At 47.7% G+C, this 24,509-nt stretch overlaps 1 protein-coding gene across 2 annotated transcripts in view; it reads right to left on the bottom strand.

The window, feature by feature from the left end:
* Window positions 1-24,509, bottom strand: part of CLSTN1 (calsyntenin 1) — an 85,616-nt gene that overhangs the window by 3,502 nt on the left and 57,605 nt on the right. Inside the window, exons 4-15 of one of the 2 annotated variants that reach the window (XM_058552848.1) lie at window positions 15,382-15,590; window positions 13,832-13,981; window positions 13,535-13,720; window positions 11,333-11,581; window positions 10,844-10,965; window positions 8,121-8,283; window positions 5,099-5,155; window positions 3,756-3,913; window positions 2,119-2,267; window positions 1,573-1,799; window positions 853-1,023; window positions 276-421 (exon numbers count right to left, since the gene is read on the bottom strand). In XM_058552848.1, the coding sequence (XP_058408831.1) occupies window positions 276-421; window positions 853-1,023; window positions 1,573-1,799; window positions 2,119-2,267; window positions 3,756-3,913; window positions 5,099-5,155; window positions 8,121-8,283; window positions 10,844-10,965; window positions 11,333-11,581; window positions 13,535-13,720; window positions 13,832-13,981; window positions 15,382-15,590 (1,987 nt within the window). The remainder of the gene's footprint in view (window positions 1-275; window positions 422-852; window positions 1,024-1,572; window positions 1,800-2,118; window positions 2,268-3,755; window positions 3,914-5,098; window positions 5,156-8,120; window positions 8,284-10,843; window positions 10,966-11,332; window positions 11,582-13,534; window positions 13,721-13,831; window positions 13,982-15,381; window positions 15,591-24,509) is intronic. The other variant, XM_058552847.1, reaches the window with a different exon arrangement.

The raw sequence follows: 24,509 nt of genomic DNA on the forward strand, positions 1-24,509 counted from the left end.
AGGCTCCGACTCGTAACTCTTGGGCTGAGGCAGCTTGTGAAAGGGGAGCACCGTCTGTACCCCAGCCCGCCCATGTGTATGTAACCTATCACCCCAAACCTGTGCAGTTCTGACCTGCAGCAGACCCCAGGCTGGAAAAGACTACCACTCGTGGGACAGACCCAAATAGTTGCCACCAAGAATGCTCTCAGCATCGGCGTTTGCAAATATTAGGGTTATGAGCAGGGCACTCAATTGCTGCGCTGCTGGCCCTTCTCAGGGAGCCCGGCACTCACCTCCACCTGGAATTCATTGCTGATGTAGCGGCCATTCAGCTCAGAGCAGACAAGCTTGAACTTGCGGTCAAGCAAGGACCTGGTGTGCCAGTTCCGATAACGCAGGAGGTGCAGAACCTCCTCGTAGCTGGCCATGGTGTCCACGCCTGCGGGGGCGAAGGTGAGAAGATTGCTGGGTAGCTGAAGTTACGAGCATGCACAGAGCCAGGGCCATGGGCAAAGGCAGGCTGGAGTCAGGCACCTGGATCAGCTGAGCCAACTGGTCACCCGTTTTGGCTTTCCAGTTGTGGGAATGAACTGTGCAAGTGTGCAGGGGCACGTTTTCCCTCTCGAGGGGGATGTGTCATCATGTGCCTAACTTCTCTCCCCTTATAAGGACAGGCTATAAGGCAGTGCCTGCACTTCCCCTTCCTCTCCTCTGGGGGAATGTATGCAGCCCACACAGATCCTGGTTTCCCATCTCCTCTAGGATACTCTAAGTTCTGAGATGGAAGGAGGCAGGGGGCTAAGAGTGTCCAGCTTTCGCTCTCCCAGTCTGGCCTGCTCCAGCCTCTCGGCCTGCTGCACTTCCTCTCACCTGTGAAAATCATGCCCAGATCTGAGCTGCTCACTTCAATGCCCTTCTGCTGCAGGTGGGCTGTGTCCACCTCCAGGCTCTCCTGCTCCTGGTTCAGTTCCTCTCCCTCCACCGTGACTTCACAGGTATCCAGGTCATGCACGATCTCCTCAGACACCAGTGACTCTTGAACTGCAAAAATGGCCCACCCAGAAATAGCAGAGGCCATGGTGCCCAGGGAGGCGAGTCACCCTTGATGGCCTGCCAGCTCATCCTTAAACTCATAGAGCCCTTTGAAGGACCAATGACAGAGGTACTGGAGAGTCACTTTCAAGAATTGGGGGTACTTTATGAGTCTAGGAGGACTGGCCACTGGGAAGGCCCAAGAATGGGGGGACGCTGTCCTCAGTGGCCTGACCAGCCAGCAAGAGCACATCCCCAGATGCAGGAGAGCAACAGCATCTCCTATAACAGCCCCAATCCTCCCAACCTCCTCAAGGTGCGTCTCAGATTCTGACATCATGCCAGAAAAAGATGAAAGGCCCCTCCCGGTGGGTTTCCAAAGATCATCTAGCCCAAGGGTCAGATTCCAGAAGCAGACCCAATAACAGCATTAAAACATTAAAATCACCCAAAATCCCAGAGAAAAAGGGCCCGGTGAGTAGGCAGCAGCAGTAGGGTTTCAGCTGCCCAGTGTCGAGCCAAGGGGAGGGTGACTGCCCCAGGGAGAGGGGCTGTTACCTGTGGGGTCCTCGTCCCCCTCCCCTTCAGGCTCCACTTCTCTCGTGATGGTGCTGATGATCCGAAGCTCAGGGAAAAGGAAAACCCCCTCTGAGCTTTCAAATTCAGAAGCCGCTCGAGCAAAATGGTGGACGCCACTCAGGCTGATCTTGGGCTCTTCCGGCTGTAAAACCATCACATAGCCATCTACCGGAGGGACTGAAATGCAGGCGGCCTCGTTAAAACACCTGCCAACAAGAAATGGAGAAGGGACGGGAAGGGTGAGGGCTTGAAGAAGCCGTTCAGAAGCCACACAGCCAGGGGCGTGAGCAGGTGGGCCACACAGGATTCCACAAACACGGAGGATGGCAGCCACTCCCGAACGTGCTCCTGAACATTATGAATAAACATCACTCGGATCTCTCAGTCAAGCTTTCTAGTAACAAGCGATGGCTTGCCCTTCCTTACAGAAGGGAGGCTGCGTGGTCTTAAAAACCTAAATACACACATTTTCTTCTCAAGGGTCACTGAGCAAAGACAGGTTTATGGTTGACAACGAGCACATACTTGACCGTGCTGGTGATTCTGAGTCTCCGGATCCCGGGTGTGGGAAACTGCCGGGAGTTCAGGTAGGAGATGTGCTGCATGGCCTTATCCAACTCCCCAACGTCCTCTCCCTCCAAGGTCAGCACTGACTGGCTGGGGTTGGCTTGGATCTGAAATCGTGCCAAACAGAGAGAGGAGAGGAACAAGGCTGTAACTGCAAGAAGCTGAAGCCACGAACGCTTTGGTGAAGAGGACTGATTAGCTGGGGATAGATCTGAATTCGTGACTTGGAGAAGAAAAGCTCAGGTAATTCCAGTGACCGAGAGCCTCTCATATGATGGTAAATATCTAAGGCGCAGACAGATCTGTGGTGTAAAATATACATGTGGTCTTTGTCCCCAGTTTCTGGCACAGAACGTCTAAAACCCTTGGAATTTCCTGAGTGATAGGAGCATCTTTTATTATTCATAACAAGCCCCTTCCAGCCACACCAGAGCTTATGTTAATAAGCTGACTCCTAGAGGGGCCCTAGATAGTTTTAGGATGGGGGCGGCTGCCAGAGGAACAAACCATGTGATTAGGGGGTTGCAACTTTCAGCCCTACCCCCAACCTCTAGGGAGGGCAGAGGGGCTGGAGACTGAGTTAATCACCATTGGCCAATGATTTAATCAATCATGCCGGCGTACTGGAGCCTCAATAAAAACCCCTAAACGACAGGGCTTGGGAGCTTCTAGTTGGTGAACACATCGAGGTGCTGGATGGGTGGAGTTCCTGGAGAGGGTGCGGAAGCTCCATGCCCCCTCCCCACATCCTTCACCTCCGCATCTCTACCGTTTGGTTGTTACTGAGTTGTATCCTTTATAATCAACTGGTAATAGTAAGTAATGCATTTTCTAAGCAGTTCTAGCAAATTACTGAACCTGAAAACGGGCTGGGGCTGTGGGAACCCCCAACTTGGTAGCCAAGTCAGACAGAAGTGTGGGTAAGCCAAGGGCCCGATACTTGCAACTGGCATCTGAAGTGGGGGCAGTCCTGTGGGACTGAGCCCTTAACCCGTGAGGTCTGATGCGACCTCAAGGGAGTTAGTGTCTGAACTGCATTGAATTCTGGAACACCTGGAGAGTTGGTGTCCAGAGAGTTGAGGAATTGGCTGGTGTGAGGGAAAAAAAAAACCCCACACATTTGGTTAGAGGTGTTATGAGTAAAAACAGCTCAGGATGGGGCTGGCCCCACGGCTTAGCAGTTAAGTGCTCGCGCTCCGTTGCTGGCGGCCCGGGTTCGGATCCTGAGCGCACAGCGACACATCGCTTCTCCGGCTATGCTGAGGCCGCGTCCCACATACAGCAACTAGAAGGATGTGCAACTGTGACATACAACTATCTACTGGGGCTTTGGGGAGAAAAAGGAGGAGGACTGGCAATAGATGTTAGCTCAGGGCCAGTCTTCCTCAGCAAAAAGAGGAGGATTGGCACGGATGTTAGCTCAGGGCTGATCTTCCTCACAAAAAAAAAAAACAAAAAAAAACAAAAACAGCTCAGGATCAATCACAGATCAAACCTTACGCCAAAAGCCTCCACACTTGGGGTCTAGAAGTCGTGAAGACTAGGCAGATGAGTGCTGTGCAGGTGGATGCCATGCAGGTGGGTGCCAGTGTTACCTTCACGCCTCTGCCACTGTCTTCGGGGACTTGCAGGTCTAATCCCTCTTTGCAGGTATACAGACAGTCAATCACCTTCTTATCCTCGAGTTTCCCGGAACGGATCGTCAGGCCAGCCAGATTACCTCGGAAAAACTGGGTCATGTGCAGGTCACCACCTTCAGAACACGGGGGAGAAAGCAGGCAGTTATGCGTGCAGCCCAGGGCCTCCTGCTTCACTTCTCAACCCAGTGTTACTGGTGGTGGCAGCTTGATGGATGGACATGCGGGTTAGTTCATACCAAATCCTGTTAGCCTTGCAATCTACATGGAAATGCAATGAAGAAATTAAATCGTTTATGATCATGCACATGGCCTGAAGAAAAGAGGAGTTGGCAGTCCCTCACCGAAAGCCTGGAAGCCAAGAGGTCCCTGAGTGTCCTCACACATCCGGCCACTCCCTAGTAAGGGTGGCCCACACTGCTCCCGTCACCATGGTGCACAGTGACATTTCCCACCAGTGCCAGCCTCTTCAACCACTGCTTCTCCATCAGCTGGATCACGCTCTGGACTGCTTTTCCTAACTGAGCATACTCGGGGAATACACGCACACTTGGGGGTGAACCCAGACCAACATGACTAGGAAGATAAAAGGGATGCTCAAAACCCCACTGGCACTTGAAAGTGTCAAGGCCTTTCCGATGGCTATTCTGTTAAATCCCATCTTGCGTGTCTCCTCCTATTGAGGAGAACTGGGAAGTGAAGATGTTAGAAGGGAAATAAAAACCCAGAAAATGGCCCTTGACAGATCTAACAAGAGCCAAAACCAGGTGAAACTAAACCTTGTTCCTACACTGATGAAGGAGAAGAGACCGATTTTCAGCAGCATGTCTCATTCCTGATAAGGACATCAGACACTGTAAATCATCGCTAAGGATCGAGATTTCTAAGAAACATATATTTACAGTTGAATATCAGTCAGGACAGAATATCTAGAAATGAGTCTTTTCCTGTCTCGTGGTTCAGCCACATGAGAACCAGGAGGTGGCCTCCCAAACCAGGCCTGTGAGATTTCAGCAGGGAGCCTCATGCAGTGGGATCGGGGTAAAATTTGATGAGGGGAGGAAAAAAAAATCCCATTAGTGCACTGTATTAATGAGTCATTTGCCCTCACTTCAACTGGGATCAGAATGGGCAGAGAAGGGAAATCCCATGAAGCACTGGGGGGACCAAAATGCAAAGCAGCAGCTCAGACGGTGTCAGGGACCAAATGCAACCGGGCATTTCATGCGGGATGTGGAATGAACCAGTGTGTCGTCTTGAATGAAACACAGTAGTGAGCCGTAGGGGAAAAATCCAGCGACCTGCAGAGGCCATAGGCACAGGCTCAGTTTCATTGTCATTTTCAACTCCTGAATACTCTGTAGGAAAGCAAGACAAAGACAATAGAAAAGGACCAAGAGGTTAGGCTCTTCCAATTGGACCTTGAAAATCAGCTTTGAAAAGCTCCCAAATACAAAACAAAGACAGGAAAACTCCTCTTGTCCCTCCTGGGGACATGCTCCACCCAGACGCAAGCTTGGACTTGATCACCTTTTCCCAGAAGCGATATTTACCACCCACACGCGTCTGTCTTCTTTTATTCCATCTTCCCACATCCTCCTCGCCAAAACATAGGTCGGATTCAAAATAAGATAGATAAAAGCATGTACACTGAATTCACTGGTCTCCTAACCTGTGCTGCTAGGGAGGACGCTCCCAGGAGGCAGCTCACACTGATGGCAGAGATGCGCCAGTAGATAATACTGAACCCTGGACCTACAGCACCTTTCCTCCTAATGGGGAAGACAATTGTGCAGACAAAACGAGGTGGCGCATGTGAGCATCCAAAGCCTGGTGTATGGTAAACATCTACCAAAAGTAGGTATTTTTTGAAAGCTCAAAACAAGTTCACACTGGTTTAGACTTGAACGTATAAATGACAGAGAAAAGAAGGCATTTTAACCACTTTTTATGAGCAGGAAGGGAGAGTCAGAGGTTAAGGAACTCACCCAGACAAAGAGATAATCAATCGACAGCGGGCCTAGAGACTCTAACCATTGATAGCTCCTCCGGGTCCCAATCCACTGCTCTGAGCATAACTGCTCTGAGCATAACCCCAGACGGGAGCAGCACACACCCAAGGGACTGAGGATAGAATTCCCATTTTCCAGATCATGTGGTAGGAGCTCTGCTCCTCTCATCCCCCAGGCACAGCCCCCTGCACCTTCTGTGCTGCAGCAGCGAGGGGACGCACTGGGACGAGCCCAGGAGCACACACAGCTGCTCCGACTCCTCCATAACACACTGTGAGAAACGACGCTTCTGTCGATGACGTGAGGCTGCTGCCTACGGCCCAGGCTCTCCACGGCGAGAGCCTGGGCCAAGAGTAAGGAAAGTGATTTCACATCCACCGAAAGGAAGAAAGGGGATCTTTCCCCCTGTTAACTAAATTTTTAAAAATTTGTGTTTGGTTTGGGAACTCAGGCAGATTTTTCTGGCTGAGGATGTTGAGAGGGCTGAGGCAGAAAGAGATGAAAGAAGGTAAAAAGTGATTGCCATCTGACAGTGGAGGTACTGTGACATGATCAGGACCAAGGACATAGTGGTTTATTTTAACCCAAGGGAAGCTCCCAGAATATAAAATAACATTTAGGCTTGCACTTGTATTTTTATGCTTATTTTTAAAATAATTACTCAGCAATTGTTGTTTAATTTGGGAAGCAAATTTGAACTGAAATTTTAAGAGCAAAAAAAATCTCTATACCCCTAATAATTTTATCCTCATTCCTTGGTCTCATGTTCCACTTTCCCATGGATGAATTGTCACCAAAATTAAATTGGAATTTGCTGGAGAGGTTCACTCTAAAACACTCTCAGTCCTTTTCACTTAAAAGGATCTGCAGGAAAACTACGAAATTTAAATTCTGCTAAAAGAAGCAAAGTTATCTTGGGAATTAGGCTCTTTCGTAAATTTCTAACCTAACTGGAGGTACAATGTTTCCACAGGGAGGAGGAAAAAAGGTCTATTTCGCAGGTACACATAGTGACAGTGACACCTTGAAGTGACACAACACAGAGTCAAGTGCAAGGGTTACAGTGACGCCCATGAACCTTGAGAGCAGACTGAGGGGTCTGTGAACTGGGATGGGAAAAATTACATGCTTACTTTCATTAACTTCTGAAATTTAGCTTTTCCTTTGGTTATAAATGTCAGCTAACAAACCACACTCGGATCAGCAGAAACTGCAACTTTGTCACCAGTAGAAATCCCCGATATTTTCCTATCATGCCACATTGCTGCAGATACCATGAGCATCGTCACAAAGCGCCTCACTACTCTGAAATCACGGCAGTTATTGGACCTGCTGCTAAAGCTTGTCCATTTGTAACAAAGTAGCACAGCTGTTACTATTTCACAAACTGTATTTTAGAACTTGGATAACTATATTTCAATTTAATTGGTTACCTTTGAAAGTATTTTATTTTATAGATTAGTAAGTACCTTACTTTATAGATTAATAAGAAATTATCCTGAGAAGGGGCCCATAGGCTTTACCAGAACACCAAAGGGCTCCATGGCACAGAAGAGGCTAAAAACTCCTGGTCCGGTGGGTCAGAGCTCGGCTGAGTGTACCAGCTTCAGGGGTTCCAATCCTAGCACCACGAGTAATGGGCTGGGTGACCCTGGGCTTGCTACTTCTCTGAGCCTCAGTTTCTTCAGCTATAACATGGGGAGAAAAATAGCTTCTACCCCATAGACTTATTATAAGGATTAATGAGATAACATATGTAAAGTCATCAGCACACAGCCTGCCACTTAGCACAAATAAACAGTATTGTCCCTCTCGTGTGGTCACCACAGCCCATCCCTGGCCTTTTGGCAGAGATGTCACAGAATCCTCTCCAAATGCAGCACTTGCTGAAGGCGCTCCCACAAGATTATCAATCCCTTACGATCTGGAAGAGCCCTCTGGGCTGAAGCGCGCTTACATTTCTGTGCCTAATTGTTGCTTCTTTGTTTTCGTAAACTTTCCAATGAACATATTAACTTATAAAATAGCTCCTCAATGACGCTCTCCCCCTGTGCAACACTCCCGCATTCCCAGGAAAGGTGTTGGTGTGTTTCAGTCCTTTAACACAACTTTAGTGAGCGCCACAAGTCAAGCTGCCCTAGAACCTGGCGTCAGCAGTGTCCCCAAAACGGGCTATGCCCAGGAAAAGGAATGGAAAAGATAAAGGAAATGAGGGTGAGACGCTGAGAAGAGCCTGTTTCCACCAAGAGAGCAGAGAGGCGTTATCTCACTCCTGAGACTCCAGGGGGACAGGGGTGCCCACGACCGTTACCTTGCCAGCAAGCCCCAACCACGAGCTGAGTTTCAATCTTGGATGGATGAAGCGGGTAGTCTTCAGTCACTGAGAATGGCTCATGAGGAACGCCGTCCACGTAGAGAGTCACACTCGGGATTTCCACGTTGAGGACGTAGTGGTGCCAGTCCTCATCGCAGACCTGAGAGGCCAAGGGAAGGGTCAGAGTGTGCAATGTCCACCCTCCCTCTCATCCAAACACACAACAATGAGAGCAAGACAACTGGACACAGAGAACGAGTCACCCATAATGAATATCTGTCTTCCTAAAAAGGAAAAGATTAAAAAAAATCTAACAACAAAATACATTTCACCCAACCATCTCGCCCAAAAAAGCTGAGGCAACAGCACCATCTCTGGGACATTTCAGACCAGGGGCACGCTCTCATATGACAGGCCCTCAAACAAGGAACTGCCCAATTCTCTTCTGCCAAGAGAGTGACACCAGGAAATTCCTCTATCGGCAGGACATAAAGAAGACAGTGGAGCATGTTAAATGACACTACAGGGATGCAATCAGCCAAATCTTAACTATAAGAAACCCTGTAGGACAAAAACCCTGATTTCATCACCAAATAAATTGCGAGAGAAGAGAAAAATCTATAGATTAAAAATAAACTCAAATAGGGGCTGGCCCGGTGGCGCAAGCGGTTAAGTGCGCGTGCTGTGCTGCGGTGGCCCAGGGTTCACTGGTTCGGATCCCGGGCGCAAACCGACGCACCGCTTGGCAAGCCATGCTATAGTGGCGTCCCATATAAAGTGGAGGAAGATGGGCATGGATGTTAGCTGAGGGCCAGTCTTCCTCAAAAAAAAAAAAAAAAAAAAAAAACGAGGAGGACTGGCAGATGTTAGCTCAGGGCCGATCTTCCTCAAACACACACACACACACACACACACACACAAAATATATATATATATAAATAAACTCAAACGGTATACTGACCAATCATAATGTATGGCCCCTTATTTGGATCCTGATTCAAACAAACAAATGGTAACCATAAAAACATTTATAAGACAATCTGAAATTTGAACACCGTCTAGACATCTGATGATATTAAATAATTGTTCATTTTTTTAAGATGTGAAAAAGTATTGTGATTAGGCTTATCTTTTAGAGATACAGATCTCATTATCTCCACAAAGAATGAAATGCTATATGTGGGATTTGCTTTAAATCTGTTAAGTAGTTCTCGAGGGGGTAACAAACTATTAATGAGTGGGAGTAACAATGAAACGAAATTGACTAGAGTTGATCACTGTTGAAGCCAGGTGAAGGGTACAAGGGGTTGGTCTTTATGCTAATCTGTCTACTTTTACATATGTCTGAAATTTCCCAGAATAAAGCTTTAAAAAATGTAATCAGAACAAACTAGGGGGCCGGCCCTGTGGCATAGCGGTTAAGTGCGCGCGCTCCGCTGCTGGTGGCCCGGGTTCAGATCCCGGGTGCGCACTGACACACTGCTTGTCAGGCCATGCTGTGGTGGCATCCCATATAAAGTGGAGGAAGACGGGCACGGATGTTAGCCCAGGACCAGTCTTCCTCAGCAAAAAGAGGAGGATTGGCACGGATGTTGGCTCAGGGCTGATCTTCCTCATACACACACACACTAAATAAACAAATAAATAAATATTAAAAAAAAGAAAAACTAAATCTACAGACTATGGTTACTATAACAGAACTGTAAGTAAAATGTCTACCTACGTTGCAAAAAGTTTTTGCTGAACTACATCTTTCTTTAGTTTCTTGAAAAAAAGTATAACAAAAGTTTCTGAGAAGGAAATGAACTATGTGAATAAAAATTACATCAGAAAGAGATGAATGCTACCAACTGGACAGTCACTTCGTCTTCTACTGTTACATACTTTTTTCCTTTCTCATTTAAGCTCTTACATAGTTATCTATCTTGTAACTGTTTGAGACAATGTTATATTTTAGTAACTACAGGCACATATAACAATGTCAGCTCTGCCCACTAACTCCATGAGACAAAGAGAATTAAGTCAGTCCGAAGGTTTCCTTCTTGTGCCAACCCTAAATCAAGAGAAGAAATGATCTGCTGTAATTTTAATGAAAAGGCTTTCTCAGTTTACGGCATCACTCATTTCCTATAACACTCACAGGACACTTGCTTTTTATCACAGCAATTTTTGGGAAAGCAGCTTTGCGAAGACATGGCATCGTCAAAAGGAATAAGATATGATCTAATGTGGAAACTGTAAACTCCCTCAAGCTCATAGTTCACGTGGTATCTGAAAGATGCCAAGATTGCTGGTTCCTTGAAAATTTTAAATATCCTGTGGCACCCTTGAATTTGCTGAGGCACCCTGGGACTCCTTGGCACAATTTGGGAGCCAAGGCCTTAAATAATGAATAAACAAATATAAGGATCTCAGTCCCAATTTTTAAGCAAATGCCACTTATTTCAACAAATGATAACACAGCATTTTGAAGATAAAACACACAATTTCTTTATATTAATATTTTATGTATAAAAATATATACATGTTTAAAAAAACCCCTTAGGCTTTCAGTGGAAAGGAGTTCAATGGATTTAATTTGCTACCCTATTACCCACAGACACAGAAATAATAAAATCATAAATACATACTGCCCATAAGCAGCTCTTCCTGTGCAAGGCTGCAGCTCCTGGTTCATCTCTCTGAAAAGATCATAATCAGTGAGCTTGCCATTCACTCACCTGATTCAACTTCCAGTGGAATTCTGCAGGCTTGTATTTCTTCTCTTCTGAAGGATCCTGACGGAGGAGGAAAATAAGCCGGCAGCCATGGATGTAGAGTGAGTAATGGTGCCGGTTCATATCTGCAAAGAGAAATTCTACTGGTGAATTGCCAACTTAAGACCCAAAGGAGAAATAAAGGCTATTCCTTTAACGAATTTTAAAGACACAGTTTTATCAGCATAAATGAACTCTCCAGTTGGGCCAAGGCAGGGTTTATAGAAACAAATACATTTGGGTTTTACTGAGAAGTGTGGCCCAACCCACTGAGTAAAACTAACCAATGCCCAAGGACCAGGGCGGTATCTCCAGGACAGAGCGTCCCTGGCACAAAACACAGAACAATGAATGTAAACCAACCAGCCGATGGGAGCCTTTGGGGAAGAGAAAGGTGCCCCTGCCTCCAGGGACTACTGCAGTGGACACTGAAGGGCGACACCCTTCACCTACCTGTCTTGTCTGAACTGCAAAGAATCGTCTCCTTCTTCCTGCCGAAAGGCCCATGCCTCATCCACACGGAAACCGTAAACGGCTCTTTCGGGTTGACAGACGCAACGCCGTCTGGGATCCTCACCGCCTGAGTGCCATTGAACTCGAAGACCTGGTCACTGTCGTGGCCGTTGTCCGTGGGGAGGCCGACGGTCCAGTTCAAGGAGCCGCTTGGGGAAGGGAGCAGCTCGGCAGTGCCAGACATGGCACCTTAAACAACACAGTAACACTTACCACACGTTATGTGAAGAGCTTAAAAGGTATGAGTGTTTCAAAACCACACTAATGTACTGTCCTTATCTTATGGTTATACAATTTGCTAGTTCCAGTTTTTCTAAAAAATAAGGGTTTTTATTACAAAAATATTCATAAATAATAACCATGGATATTAAAAAAAAGAAAGCATTACCTGTAAACCTGCCCAAATATATCCACTATTAACATTTGCATATAAACACCTCCAGTCCTCTTTATGAATATATACATATTATAAAAATGGAGCCCTGCTCTGTACACACATACATATATTCTCATTCATATTCTTCTATAGCTTAACTTAAAATCTCTGAATAGCAGTTCATTGCACAGATGTACCGTAATTTATTTAACTGATCTCCCTGGTGGACACTGAGATCCTCCCCAATTTTTTTCTATGCTAAACCTTGCCTTGATGAGAACCGTTATGTGTGTGTCCATGATTATTCCCTTAGGGTAACTTCCTAGAAATGGAATTACTAAGCCAAAGAACATGGAAACTTTTTACAACTGTTGTTATGTATCGCCAAGTTCAACTTCCTTTAAATTTGTCCACAGAAGATTTCGCAAGCTCTCCCAGCCACTTGGTCCTTGACTTCTCTATTCCTATCCTAGGAGCAGCATGACTTGGCTGGAACAGCCTGATCTTTTGAGTAACATACGACCTCAGTCCAAATCCCAGCTCTGCCACTTCCTGCAAGTGTGACCCTGGGCACGTGACTTAGATTTCCTCAGCCTCAATTAATTCCGCTATAAAAACGAGGTCAATACCACCTCCTCTGTAGGCCTGATGGGAAGATTAAATGAAATAACACAGGTGGAAGTACCTAGCATACAGTAAGCACTCAAATATGGGATTCTTTCCATTCCTTCCAGCTTTAAACAGTTCTGCTGAGAAAACGTTCACTTAATACCATCAAAAATGGCATTATGAGAGAGAATATAAGTTTTATACATTATACTTATATACAAAGTTTAAAATACAAAATGTTCCAGACCTCTTAACTTACATGGTTATGACTATTTGGACTCAGACTCATAAAACACCCAAGTATCTTCATCACCAGCTGACCCAGCAGAGAATATACTTTTTCCCTTTTGCTTCTTCATATATAAATTTCCACTTAGGTAGGAGAACTGGCTGTCTGCATCTAACTGCTGTTATCAGGGTAGTGAAAAGAAAGATGAGGATGGAAAACGCTCCCTACAAAGCCATTACTGAGCAGCTCTTGAAACACAAAAGACCCTTCTGATTATGAAGGGCCCATTGAAGTTACTGGTATTTTATCACTGGCCAAGTAAAACATTCTTAGCATTTTCCACGAGAGGCATCCATACCTCACCTTTACTTCATTTAGATAAACAAGAGAAATATCCACCACTGACGGTCAAGACAGGGAGCTGGGCTTTTGGACAGATTCGCAGCTGTCCCTCGACTTTGCCACACAATGTTTGTGGTATATAAAGTCTGTGGAGACTATACATTACATGTGAGTATCCTTAGTTTGGGTTTCTACTTCACATTTGCCAAAAGCTACTGCATTACCTATATTTTTCCCTTCTGTCCTTAAAGAAACATCTCATTTGATTTAAAACTCACTCTACTTACATAATCCCTATTTGGATGATTCTCTATGTTAGAGAAATACTTCACATCAGTGGTTCTTAAAATGCACAAACACAACATTTTGAACAGACTTTCTGTACCCCTTGAAGTCTATCCAGTATGAAAATTAGCCAGTAAGGCAGCAACAGCCATTTCAGAGAGCTCGAGTCTCTGTTTTAGTTTATGTTATGACCATGTTTAGTTTAGTTATGATGTAGTTATGATCATGAACACCCACACACACACATACTCCCATTTGTAAGGGTCTCTCGCCTTCACTGAAGACCACCAGGCCTCCTTACCACAGAGCCGGTGAAGGGACTTCTCAGAGTAAGTGTCGCGGTCACAGCCTTTGCCTATGTGGCCGGTCTCCAGCTCCACCGTCGCCCGCACCGAGGCCACTGATTCATCACACGTCTCCAGGTGGATGTTTGGGAAGAGGGCCAAAGCTCCCGTGCCAGGCTCATACTCAATCCTGTTGTTCCATCCTGCATTGCCCACAACCCGGGGTGGGAGGAAAGGAGGAAACTCACACTGTAGGTTTCTGTGGTATAGATATTAAGAACAGGTGCGAGAGCAGAAAGGTGAATGAAGCTCACCTTGCCACCCAGGGGTGCAGGTGGGTTTAATGCTGATCTTTACCAGAACATCTTCTGTCGCTCTTTTCTTCCCGCAATCGTAGGCCGTGACTGTCAGCTTATACTGATGTTCCTTCCCATAGTTCAGCTTCTCTGTGTTTTTTATGTAACCTTCCAGAGGAAGATAGTAACAATGAGAACCCAAACCCACACTCTTTTTGGCTTCTGCAGTCCTGTGCTCAAACACTAATCATGTGCTTCCAGCCCTGCAATACTGATGGGGAAATAAATTCACGCCTGAAATAATTAACACTCTGTCTGGCGTTCCTGAGCCTGAACACACACTAAATCCATCTTCAAGGATTGTTTAAGCAGAAAGAATGAGTCCACACAATTCAACCTCCATTTATTCTTATAAATCTCTTTTGTTTTATATTTACTTTAAGATTTAATAGTTAACATATAAGAGAATAAAAAAGACAATGATTCAAGTACTTCAAATATTAAATGCAATATGAAGCTGCATTAAATGCTTCTTGCTACAAGATTTACTTTGTTAAAGAAAGAGAGAGAAATTTCCTACCTCCACCCACTAGAACAGAAGCTTGCTTTTTTAAACACGAATGTCTGCAAAGTGTTTGCAATGTCCATAATTTCATCACAGATTCTGGACTGTGTGTTAACGACAGAGACATCCTATCACCATGGAGAAGCCATAACCTAATAAAGAAGCTGAGCTCTAGAATAAGTTGATTCTGTTCAATTACTAAGGATGGAGGAGGGTCTGACAGTAAGGTATAAACCTTCATCTTCAAGATGAGGCAGAAGATTCACATCTAATGGAGAACAGAAAACGAGACTAACTAAAGGTCAGTCTTATTCAGAAGCATGCTGAGTGAAAGGTAAGAAGATAAAAAATAAAAACATGCTAAGTGGGGAACTTTTATGTGACTTTTGTGGGAAAGGAAAAAGAGGAGGGCCCCAAAAGAGCACACAAGAATTTCAGGTGCCAGAAAGGAGGCTTTCAGGGGATAGAGTAAAAATGAAAACATGAAACAGACAGCCCATGTTAGGTCTCTGCTGTAGACTGAATGTCTGTGTCCCTCACAATTCTTATGTTGAAGTCCTAACCCTCAATGTGATGATATTAGGAGGTGGGGCCTTTGGGAAGAACTTAGGTTGAGGAGAGGTCTTGAGGGTGGAGCCCCAATATTGGGATCAGTGTCCTTATAAGAAGAGGAAGAGACCAGAATGCTCTCTCTCTCCCCACCATGTGAGGACACAGCGAGAAGATGGCCACCTATGACGTAGGAAGTGGGTCCTCATCAGACATTGAAACAGCCAGCACCTTCATCTTGGACTTCCCAGCCTCCAGCACTGGGAGAAATAAATGTCTGTTGTCTAAGCCAGTTTAGGGCATTTTGTTATAGCCGCCTGAATGGACTAACTCTCCAACCTGTGAGTTTCACCGAAGTGCAGACCAAGTGTGGACTTGAAGCCAACCCTTAGAAGGGACTGCCTGCCCACAGACGGTGGCCCTTGGCGAGGAAAGCACGCTCCTCTGTTCTCACCGTCTTTGTCGACAGCGAACGGCACGTCTGGAGTGACGATTTCGTAGCTGCAAATCTGGCTGAACTGAGGGGAGCAGTCCGCGTCCACGGCCTCCACTCTCAGAATGCTGTCATACTGCCTCCCCTCCACGACGGTCGCTTTGTAGGACTTCTCCTTGAACACGGGCGCGTATTCGTTCACGTCGTTCACCTGAATGTGGACAGTTGCTCTGGAAGAAGAAAAAGCTGTGTGTGTGGTTCGTTTTTTACCCAGAGAATAAAATTCTGCCCTATTTTTAAGTTTCCTTTTTCTGATATCTTGTTTTATTAAATTCTTAGGATGGAGATAAAAAAAACTATTTGCTGTTTTTAATTCAGCGTGGAGACAGCAGGAAGTTAAAATAGAAATTTAGGTTGATTTTTCCAGGTCCTAGGAATAAGGCAGCTGATAAAAAAAGCAGTAATATAAAATAAAAGAGACTTGGGATTTTCTTTGACAATACGGGACAGGGCGCGGAGAAGGGCGATAAACTAGATCACATATCTGTTTGCTCTCTCATCAAAAAGTAAAAAATATTTTGTTGCAAAATCCAGAAAAAATTAGAGCCAGAGGAAGAAGGGGTAAGAAATAGAAATAGCAGGGAAGGTTTGCTTATGAGCATTAAAACGAGTTCCGTCCTGCTCCTAAGGAATAGAGACCATTAGTAACACTGCTGGAATAGCACGCATTGTTGACCCAACAAATAAAGGACCTCAGTGCTGCCCTTCCTGGCAACCTCTCGCTGCCACGTTCCATCTCCCCAGCTCAGGTATGACAAAACGAAGGCATCATTGAAGGATGTAAATTATGTTAAAAATTTAATATGTTAACACCTTAAGGGGCAGTTGGGGCGAGTCTTCTATGAATAGAGTCTATCGATCCCAACTGACTCTGTTCGCGGAAGACTCACCCTAAACTGTTCAGAGAAAATTGAGAACAAGGGAGTGCTACAGAGGGATAAGTTTGGGAGGGTCGGGGTGGAGGGGGGCCAGATGGGGACATGTGTGTGCACCTTGATAGCTGTTTCGCGCCGTAGCAATTCGCGCCATAAAATGTAACTGTCTGAATGTTTTGAATTAACCAATCATGTAAAACCGCGCCAACCTTTTCCCGCTTTATGCTCCCAAATCCTATAAAAGAACTTGCCCCCTAAGGCTCGGGGTCGACCCCTCTGTCTCCTGCGAGAGACACGAGTCGACCCGGAGCTCCGCTCAATAAACCTCTTGCGTTTGCATCAAGTTCGGTCTTCTGTGTCTGTGGGCCCGCGTCATCCCGAGACCTGGTGAGTTGGGATTTCCCTCCCCTTCCCCTTGGGAATCCAACATTTGGGGGCTCGTCCGGGATCCACGCGGTAACCCCAGACTCCGAAGACCCCTTGGAGGTAGGCCTGAGTGACTGAGTGTGTGAGTGTGTGCGGCGCCGCAAAGTATTGTTTTATTGTTTTGGTTTCAGTATCGGGCAGCCGCCGCTTCGACCCGTGAGGACCGAGCGGCTGCAGTGGCAGACGTGCTGGGAACTGCAGGCTGCAACCCTGGGGGACGCCCCAAGGGACAAGGGGAGTCAGGAAAGCCTGACTACCCCCTTTCAGGTAGAAAAAGAAACGGCACTCTTTTTCCCAGGGAGGACACGAAAACCCCTCCCGTCTGAAACTGCCTTCGGTTGGCTTGTACAGACACCAACCGGGCAAAGTTGTTTTTGTCTTGCTGTGTTTTTGATGTTCATTGTTCTGTTTTTGTTCGTTACGTGGACCTCATTTGACGGGATGGGACAGACTATGACGACCCCCCTCTCTTTGACCTTAGACCACTGGACTGAAGTGAGAGCGAGAGCGCACGAATTGGCGGTAGAAATAAAAAAAGGGCGTTGGCAGACTTTTTGCACCTCTGAGTGGCCCTCCCTCAATGTGGGTTGGCCCCCTGAGGGGACGTTTAATCTAACTGTTATCCTCGCGGTGAGGGCTATTGTTTTCCAGGAGAGACCGGGGTCCCATCCTGACCAACGACCATATATTACAGTGTGGCAGGATCTGGTGCAGAACCCACTCCCGTGGGTTAAGCCATGGGTAAAAGCAGAAAAACTAAGCCCCCGAGTCCTGGCGCTGCAGGATGCGGAGACACGGCAAAAATCGAAATCAACTCGAACAGCGGAGTCGGAGACCCCTTCGGCCCCCCCCCCCCCCGGGGTCTACCCTGAGATTGAGCCTCCTCCCGAATGGCCCCCTTTCTCGCCTCCCCCTTACCCCTCCCCCGCTCCAGGATCGCAATCAGGACGGAGGGCGACTGGCTCGGGTCCCTCCGCTGGAACCCGAAGCCGCCGCGGAGCCACTCCGGACGGGCCTGATACCACGGTGGCGCTCCCGCTAAGAGAGTATGGAGCTCCTGCGGGGCCCAACCAGCTGTCACCCCTCCAGTACTGGCCTTTCTCTTCCTCAGACCTGTATAACTGGAAAAATAACCATTCCCCCTTTTCAGAAAACCCCGCCGGATTAACCGCCCTGATAGAGTCCCTAATGTTTTCCCATCAGCCCACTTGGGATGACTGTCAACAGCTCTTACAGGCACTCTTCACCACGGAGGAGAGAGAAAGAATCACACAGGAAGCAAGAAAGAATATCCGAGGCACCAACGGGCAGCCGGCAACGATAGCTGAGGCGGAAGAAGGGTTTCCGCACAACCGACCCAACTGGGACTATAACACGGCTGAAGGTAGGGAGGCGCTGTCCGTTTATCGCCGGGCTCTAGTGGCGGGTCTCCGGGGAGCCGCAAGGCGGCCCACCAATTTGGCTAAGGTAAGAGAGATTCAGCAAGGACCCACCGAACCCCCCTCCGTTTTTCTAGAACGATTGATGGAGGCTTACCGCAGGTACACGCCCTTTGATCCGTCCTCGGAAGGGCAGAAGGCCTCTGTCATTATGGCCTTTATTGGACAGTCAGCCCCAGATATAAAGAGGAGATTACAAAGGCTAGAGGGGCTGCAAGACTACGACCTGCGGGACGTAATAAAGGAGGCTGAAAAGGTGTATCATAAAAGAGAGAGTGAGGAGGAAAAGCGAGAGAGAGAGAGAAGGGAGGCTGAAGAGAGGGAAGATAAGAGAGATAAGAGACAAGAGAAAAAACTAACTAAAATACTGGCCGCAGTAATAAAAGCGACAGGGCCAGATCACAGACAGTCAGGGAACCTGGGCAACGCCCCACGACCAGGCTCACGCAGACGGCAACCCTTGGACAAGGACCAATGTGCCTATTGTAAGGAGAGAGGACACTGGGCAAGGGAATGCCCCAAGAAAAGGGCCACACCCAAGGTGTTGTCTTTAGGAGAGGACGAAGAATAGCGGGGACGGGGCTCGGGCCCCCTCCCCGAGCCTAGGGTAACCCTAACCGTCGAGGGGACCCCTATGAATTTTCTGATTGACACTGGAGCTGAATACTCAGTACTGAAGCAGCCTTTGGGGAAATTAAAAACAAAGAAGTCCTTGGTTGTCGGAGCCACTGGGCAGAAACAATACTCATGGACCACTTCCCGGACAGTGGACTTGGGGAAAGGAAGGGTGTCCCATTCCTTCCTAGTAATTCCTGAATGCCCAACCCCGTTGCTAGGTCGAGACCTTTTAACCAAACTAAAAGCCCAAATAGATTTTGCTCAACCTCGGCCTACAGTATCCTGGCCCGCACCTACCACCATGATATTGGCCCTGGAGCTAGAGGAAGAATATCGGCTCCATCAGCAGCCTAAGCCTAGAGCTCGGCTCAATACCGATAAGTGGCTGATCGAATTTCCAACGGCATGGGCTGAAACCGGGGGACTAGGGACGGCTACGAGAATTCCCCCAGTCGTGATAGATCTTAAGGCCGGAGCCCTCCCGATAAGGGTGCGTCAATACCCAGTAAGCAAAGAGGCCAGAGAAGGAATCCGCCCCCATATCCAGAGGCTACTCCAACAAGGGATCCTAGTTCCTTGCCAATCCCCTTGGAACACCCCCCTCTTGCCTGTAAAGAAGCCTGGGACTAATGATTATAGGCCGGTCCAGGATTTGAGAGAGATAAATAAGAGAGTGCAGGATTTACACCCTACCGTGCCAAACCCATACAATTTGCTCAGCTCCCTCCCACCATCACGAAAATGGTACACTGTCTTGGACCTGAAAGATGCATTCTTCTGCCTGCGGCTTCACCCGAAAAGCCAATTGCTTTTTGCTTTCGAGTGGCGCGACCCTGAGGTGGGAATTGTTGGGCAATTGACTTGGACAAGACTGCCCCAGGGGTTTAAGAACTCCCCTACCCTGTTTGATGAAGCCCTCCACAGGGACTTGGCTGATTTTAGGATTAAAAACCCTCAAGTGACTCTTTTACAGTACGTGGATGACCTTCTATTAGCAGCAGAAACTCCAGAAGATTGTGAAGAAGGGACCAAGCGCCTCCTGGCTGAGCTGGGTGAGTTGGGGTACCGGGCGTCAAAAAGGAAGGCACAGTTGTGTCAGAAAAAAGTAGTCTACTTAGGCTACACATTAAAGGGCGGCCAAAGGTGGCTAACTGACGCACGGAAAAAGACTGTGACTCAGATTCCGGCCCCAACCTCCGCTCGCCAGGTAAGGGAGTTCCTGGGGACAGCAGGCTTCTGCCGATTATGGATCCCTGGGTTTGCTACCCTGGCTGCCCCGCTGTACCCGTTAACTAAGGAGAATGGGAACTTTGTCTGGACTCTAGAGCACCAGAGGGCTTTCGAGACTCTAAAGCGGGCACTATTAGAGGCACCCGCGTTAGCCCTACCTGATTTGACTAAACCCTTCACCTTGTATGTAGATGAAAGAAAGGGAATAGCCAGGGGAGTCCTGACTCAAGCCCTTGGGCCCTGGAAGCGCCCAGTCGCATACCTATCAAAGAAATTGGATCCGGTAGCCAGAGGGTGGCCCTCCTGCTTGAGGGCAATTGCCGCCACTGCCCAGCTGGTAAAGGATGCAGACAAGTTGACCCTGGGCCAACAGATAACCATAGTAGCCCCCCATGCTTTAGCGAGCATTATCAGACAACCGCCAGACCGATGGATGACTAACGCCCGGATGACTCACTACCAAAGCCTGCTCCTAACTGAAAGAATTACCTTCGCCCCACCGGCTATCCTAAACCCAGCCACGCTGCTGCCCGAAGCCGACGACAGATGGCTGGGGCGGCTGTGGTAGACGGGAAAAAGACTCTGTGGGCAAGCCGCTTGCCGGAAGGAACTTCTGCACAAAAGGCTGAGCTTATCGCCCTGACACAGGCGTTAAGGTTAGCTGAAAATAAGACTGTGAATATATACACGGACAGCAGGTATGCCTTTGCTACTGCCCATGTTCATGGGGCTATTTATAAACAAAGAGGGCTGCTTACTTCAGCTGGAAAAGATATCAAAAATAAAGAGGAGATTTTGGGCCTCCTAGAGGCTATACACTTGCCCAAAAAGGTGGCAATCATCCATTGCCCGGGACATCAGAAAGGCACCGACCCCATAGCTCGAGGGAACCGCTTGGCGGATCTAGAAGCCAAGCGGGCGGCACTAGGACCCATGGTTCTGACCCTCCAGGGAACTAAAACCAACAAAACCGCCTCTAGGGAGGAATTGACTAAAGAAGAAAAGGTCCTTTCTGTTGTAGAAGGGCGAGAATACCTATCACATTTACATCGGCTAACCCACTTGAGCCCTCAGAAACTAATTGAAATTATCCAGGCCTCCCCGTACCAGGTACCAGATTTGAAGAAAACGGCTGAAGAAGTTTATAAAAATTGTAGAGCCTGCGCTCTCACAAACGCTGCAGTTTCCAAATGCAGCACGGGACACAGACTCCGGGGAAATAGGCCAGGAGCCTTTTGGGAGATAGACTTTACTGAAATCAGACCGGCCCGGTATGGAAATAAATATCTTCTAGTATTTGTAGATACCTTCTCGGGATGGGTAGAGGCTTTCCCCACCCGAAAAGAGACTGCCTCTGTAGTAGCCAAGAAGATATTGGAAGAAATCCTCCCGAGATTCGGGATCCCAAAGGTAATTGGATCTGACAACGGTCCTGCATTCGTTGCCCAGGTAAGTCAGGGACTGGCCAGTCAACTGGGGATCAATTGGAAATTACATTGTGCTTATAGACCCCAGAGCTCAGGCCAGGTAGAAAGGATGAATAGAACAATTAAAGAGACCCTAACTAAATTGTCCATAGAGACCGGCGATAGTGACTGGACAGCCCTCCTGCCCTTTGCCCTGTTCCGCGTCCGGAACACCCCACAGGGACCCTTAAAACTTACACCCTTTGAAATCCTCTATGGAACCCCTCCCCCTTTGGCACAAATAGGGATACATGACCCTGACATTATACCTTCTATACCTTTGTCAGCCCGCTTGAAAGCACTCGAGGCCGTCAGGCGCGACATCTGGAACCAGCTAAAAGAGGCCTACCAGCCTGGTGATCTGCTCATCCCGCACCAATTCCAGGTTGGGGACTCTGTCCTTGTGAGACGACATCGGACGGGGTCATTAGAGCCACGTTGGAAGGGGCCCTACGTGGTGCTCCTCACTACGCCCACAGCAGTTAAAGTGGACGGTATAACTTCTTGGGTTCACGCCACACACGTGAAGAAGGCACCGCAGAATGCAGCAGATCTTTGGAAGGTGGAAAAGACTGATAACCCTCTTAAGCTGCGTTTGCGTCGTGGGGACGGCAGACAGACCGTCCAATCCTAATCCCCACGCTCCTCAACTGCTCACGTGGCAAGTCGTCTCCCAGGTAGGAGATATAACCTGGTCAATCCAAAAAACTGCTTCCCCTTGGACATGGTGGCCAGACTTACACCCTGACCTTTGTAAACTGGCTATAGGAACCCCCGACTGGGATTTCATGGGTCGACGAAGGGGGGCAAAACAAGCCGGAGGATGCCACTCCCCCCTTCGCAAGGGTAAACTAAAGGCATACCCCTTTTACGTGTGCCCCGGTCACCACAGACCTCGTTCAATTGACTCCTGGTGCGGGGGCAAAGAAGACTTCTACTGTAAAAACTGGGGATGTGAAACCAGTGGGACTACTTATTGGGAACCCTCCTCTTCTTGGGATTTAATCAGGGTTAGAGCAAATTATAGCCACCAGACGAGTCGGGGCTCAGAATGCAATACCTGGTGCCACCCCTTAACCATTCAGTTCACAGGGAAGGGAAAAACAATTAAAACCTGGATCGGGAATGGTCATTCATGGGGAATAAGATTGTACAAAGAACGGTACGATGGTGGCCTGACCTTCTCTATTAGATTAAAAATAGAACCCCCCGCCAGCAGACCACTAGGGCCAAACGGGATCCTAGCCGATCAGAGGTCCCCTCTGCCCCAAAAATCCCCCGCCAGCAGACCGATAGGGTTAAATAGCCCCAAACCCCCCCAGGTAAAATCCATAACCCTAAATGGGGCCGTAGATATGGTCACCAGGTCTGCTCTGCGACCACCATCTACGCCACCTCCCACAGTACCTACTGAGCAAAGATGGCACAGACTGTTTAACTTAGTATGGGGAGCTTACTACGCCTTGAATGATTCCAACCCTGAAATGACTGAATCATGCTGGCTATGCCTAGCGGTCAGCCCCCCTTATTATGAAGGAATTGCCACCATGGGGGTCTATAATAACACCCCAGACCACACGACTTGTCTTTGGGGCAAAGAAGGGCGGCTAACCCTAACGGATGTGTCGGGGACCGGTTCAGGACTATGCTTAGGAAAAATTCCCCCAGGCTACCAGACTCTATGTAATAAGATTGAAGTCAGCCTTCCGACTACTCCTGGTCATTTTTTGGTACCAGGACCCAATAGATGGTGGGCCTGCTCCACGGGCCTAACCCCCTGCATCTCCACTAGCATATTCAATTCGTCACAAGATTTTTGCGTGCTTGTGCAGTTGGTGCCTAGAATTTACTATCATACTGCCAATAGTTTCGAAGATGAGTTTGATCAGAAATCTATACTAAGGAAAAGAGAACCAGTATCCCTCACCCTAGCTGTGCTCCTGGGACTGGGAGTTGCCGCGGGCGTAGGAACCGGCACTGCAGCCTTAGTTGCAGGGGAGAGAGGATTAACTGCCCTGAGCAATGCTATAGATGAAGACCTCAGGACTTTAGAGCAGTCTATCTCTAAGCTAGAAGAGTCCCTCACCTCCCTGTCTGAAGTAGTGCTCCAGAATAGAAGGGGATTAGATCTGTTGTTTTTAAGGGAGGGAGGGCTCTGTGCAGCTCTTAAAGAAGACTGCTGTTTCTATGCAGATCACACAGGAGTAGTCCGAGATTCAATGCAAAAATTAAAGAAGAGATTGGACATGAGGCAGCGAAGCAGGGAGGCCCAACAAAGCTGGTTTGAATCCTGGTTCACTAAGTCCCCCTGGGTGACGTCCTTACTATCCTCCCTAGCAGGGCCTTTGTTAATTCTTTTTCTACTTTTGGTTTTTGGACCGTGTGTTTTCAATAGAATTACTGCTTTCATAAGAAAAAGAGTCAATACAGTGCATGCTATGATGCTCCAACGCCATTACCAAGCTCTCCCACGCAATGAGCCACTAATAGTAGACACCGAAAACTAAGTTCTAAGATTAGAACTAGGGACAAAAGAAGAAGTGGGGAATGAAGGATGTAAATTATGTTAAAAATTTAATATGTTAACACCTTAAGGGGCAGTTGGGGCGAGTCTTCTATGAATAGAGTCTATCGATCCCAACTGACTCTGTTCGCGGAAGACTCACCCTAAACTGTTCAGAGAAAATTGAGAACAAGGGAGTGCTACAGAGGGATAAGTTTGGGAGGGTCGGGGTGGAGGGGGGCCAGATGGGGACATGTGTGTGCACCTTGATAGCTGTTTCGCGCCGTAGCAATTCGCGCCATAAAATGTAACTGTCTGAATGTTTTGAATTAACCAATCATGTAAAACCGCGCCAACCTTTTCCCGCTTTATGCTCCCAAATCCTATAAAAGAACTTGCCCCCTAAGGCTCGGGGTCGACCCCTCTGTCTCCTGCGAGAGACACGAGTCGACCCGGAGCTCCGCTCAATAAACCTCTTGCGTTTGCATCAAGTTCGGTCTTCTGTGTCTGTGGGCCCGCGTCATCCCGAGAC

The sequence above is a fragment of the Diceros bicornis genome, chromosome 13 (assembly GCF_020826845.1).
Source record: "Diceros bicornis minor isolate mBicDic1 chromosome 13, mDicBic1.mat.cur, whole genome shotgun sequence".
NCBI classification, from domain to species: Eukaryota; Metazoa; Chordata; class Mammalia; order Perissodactyla; family Rhinocerotidae; genus Diceros; species Diceros bicornis.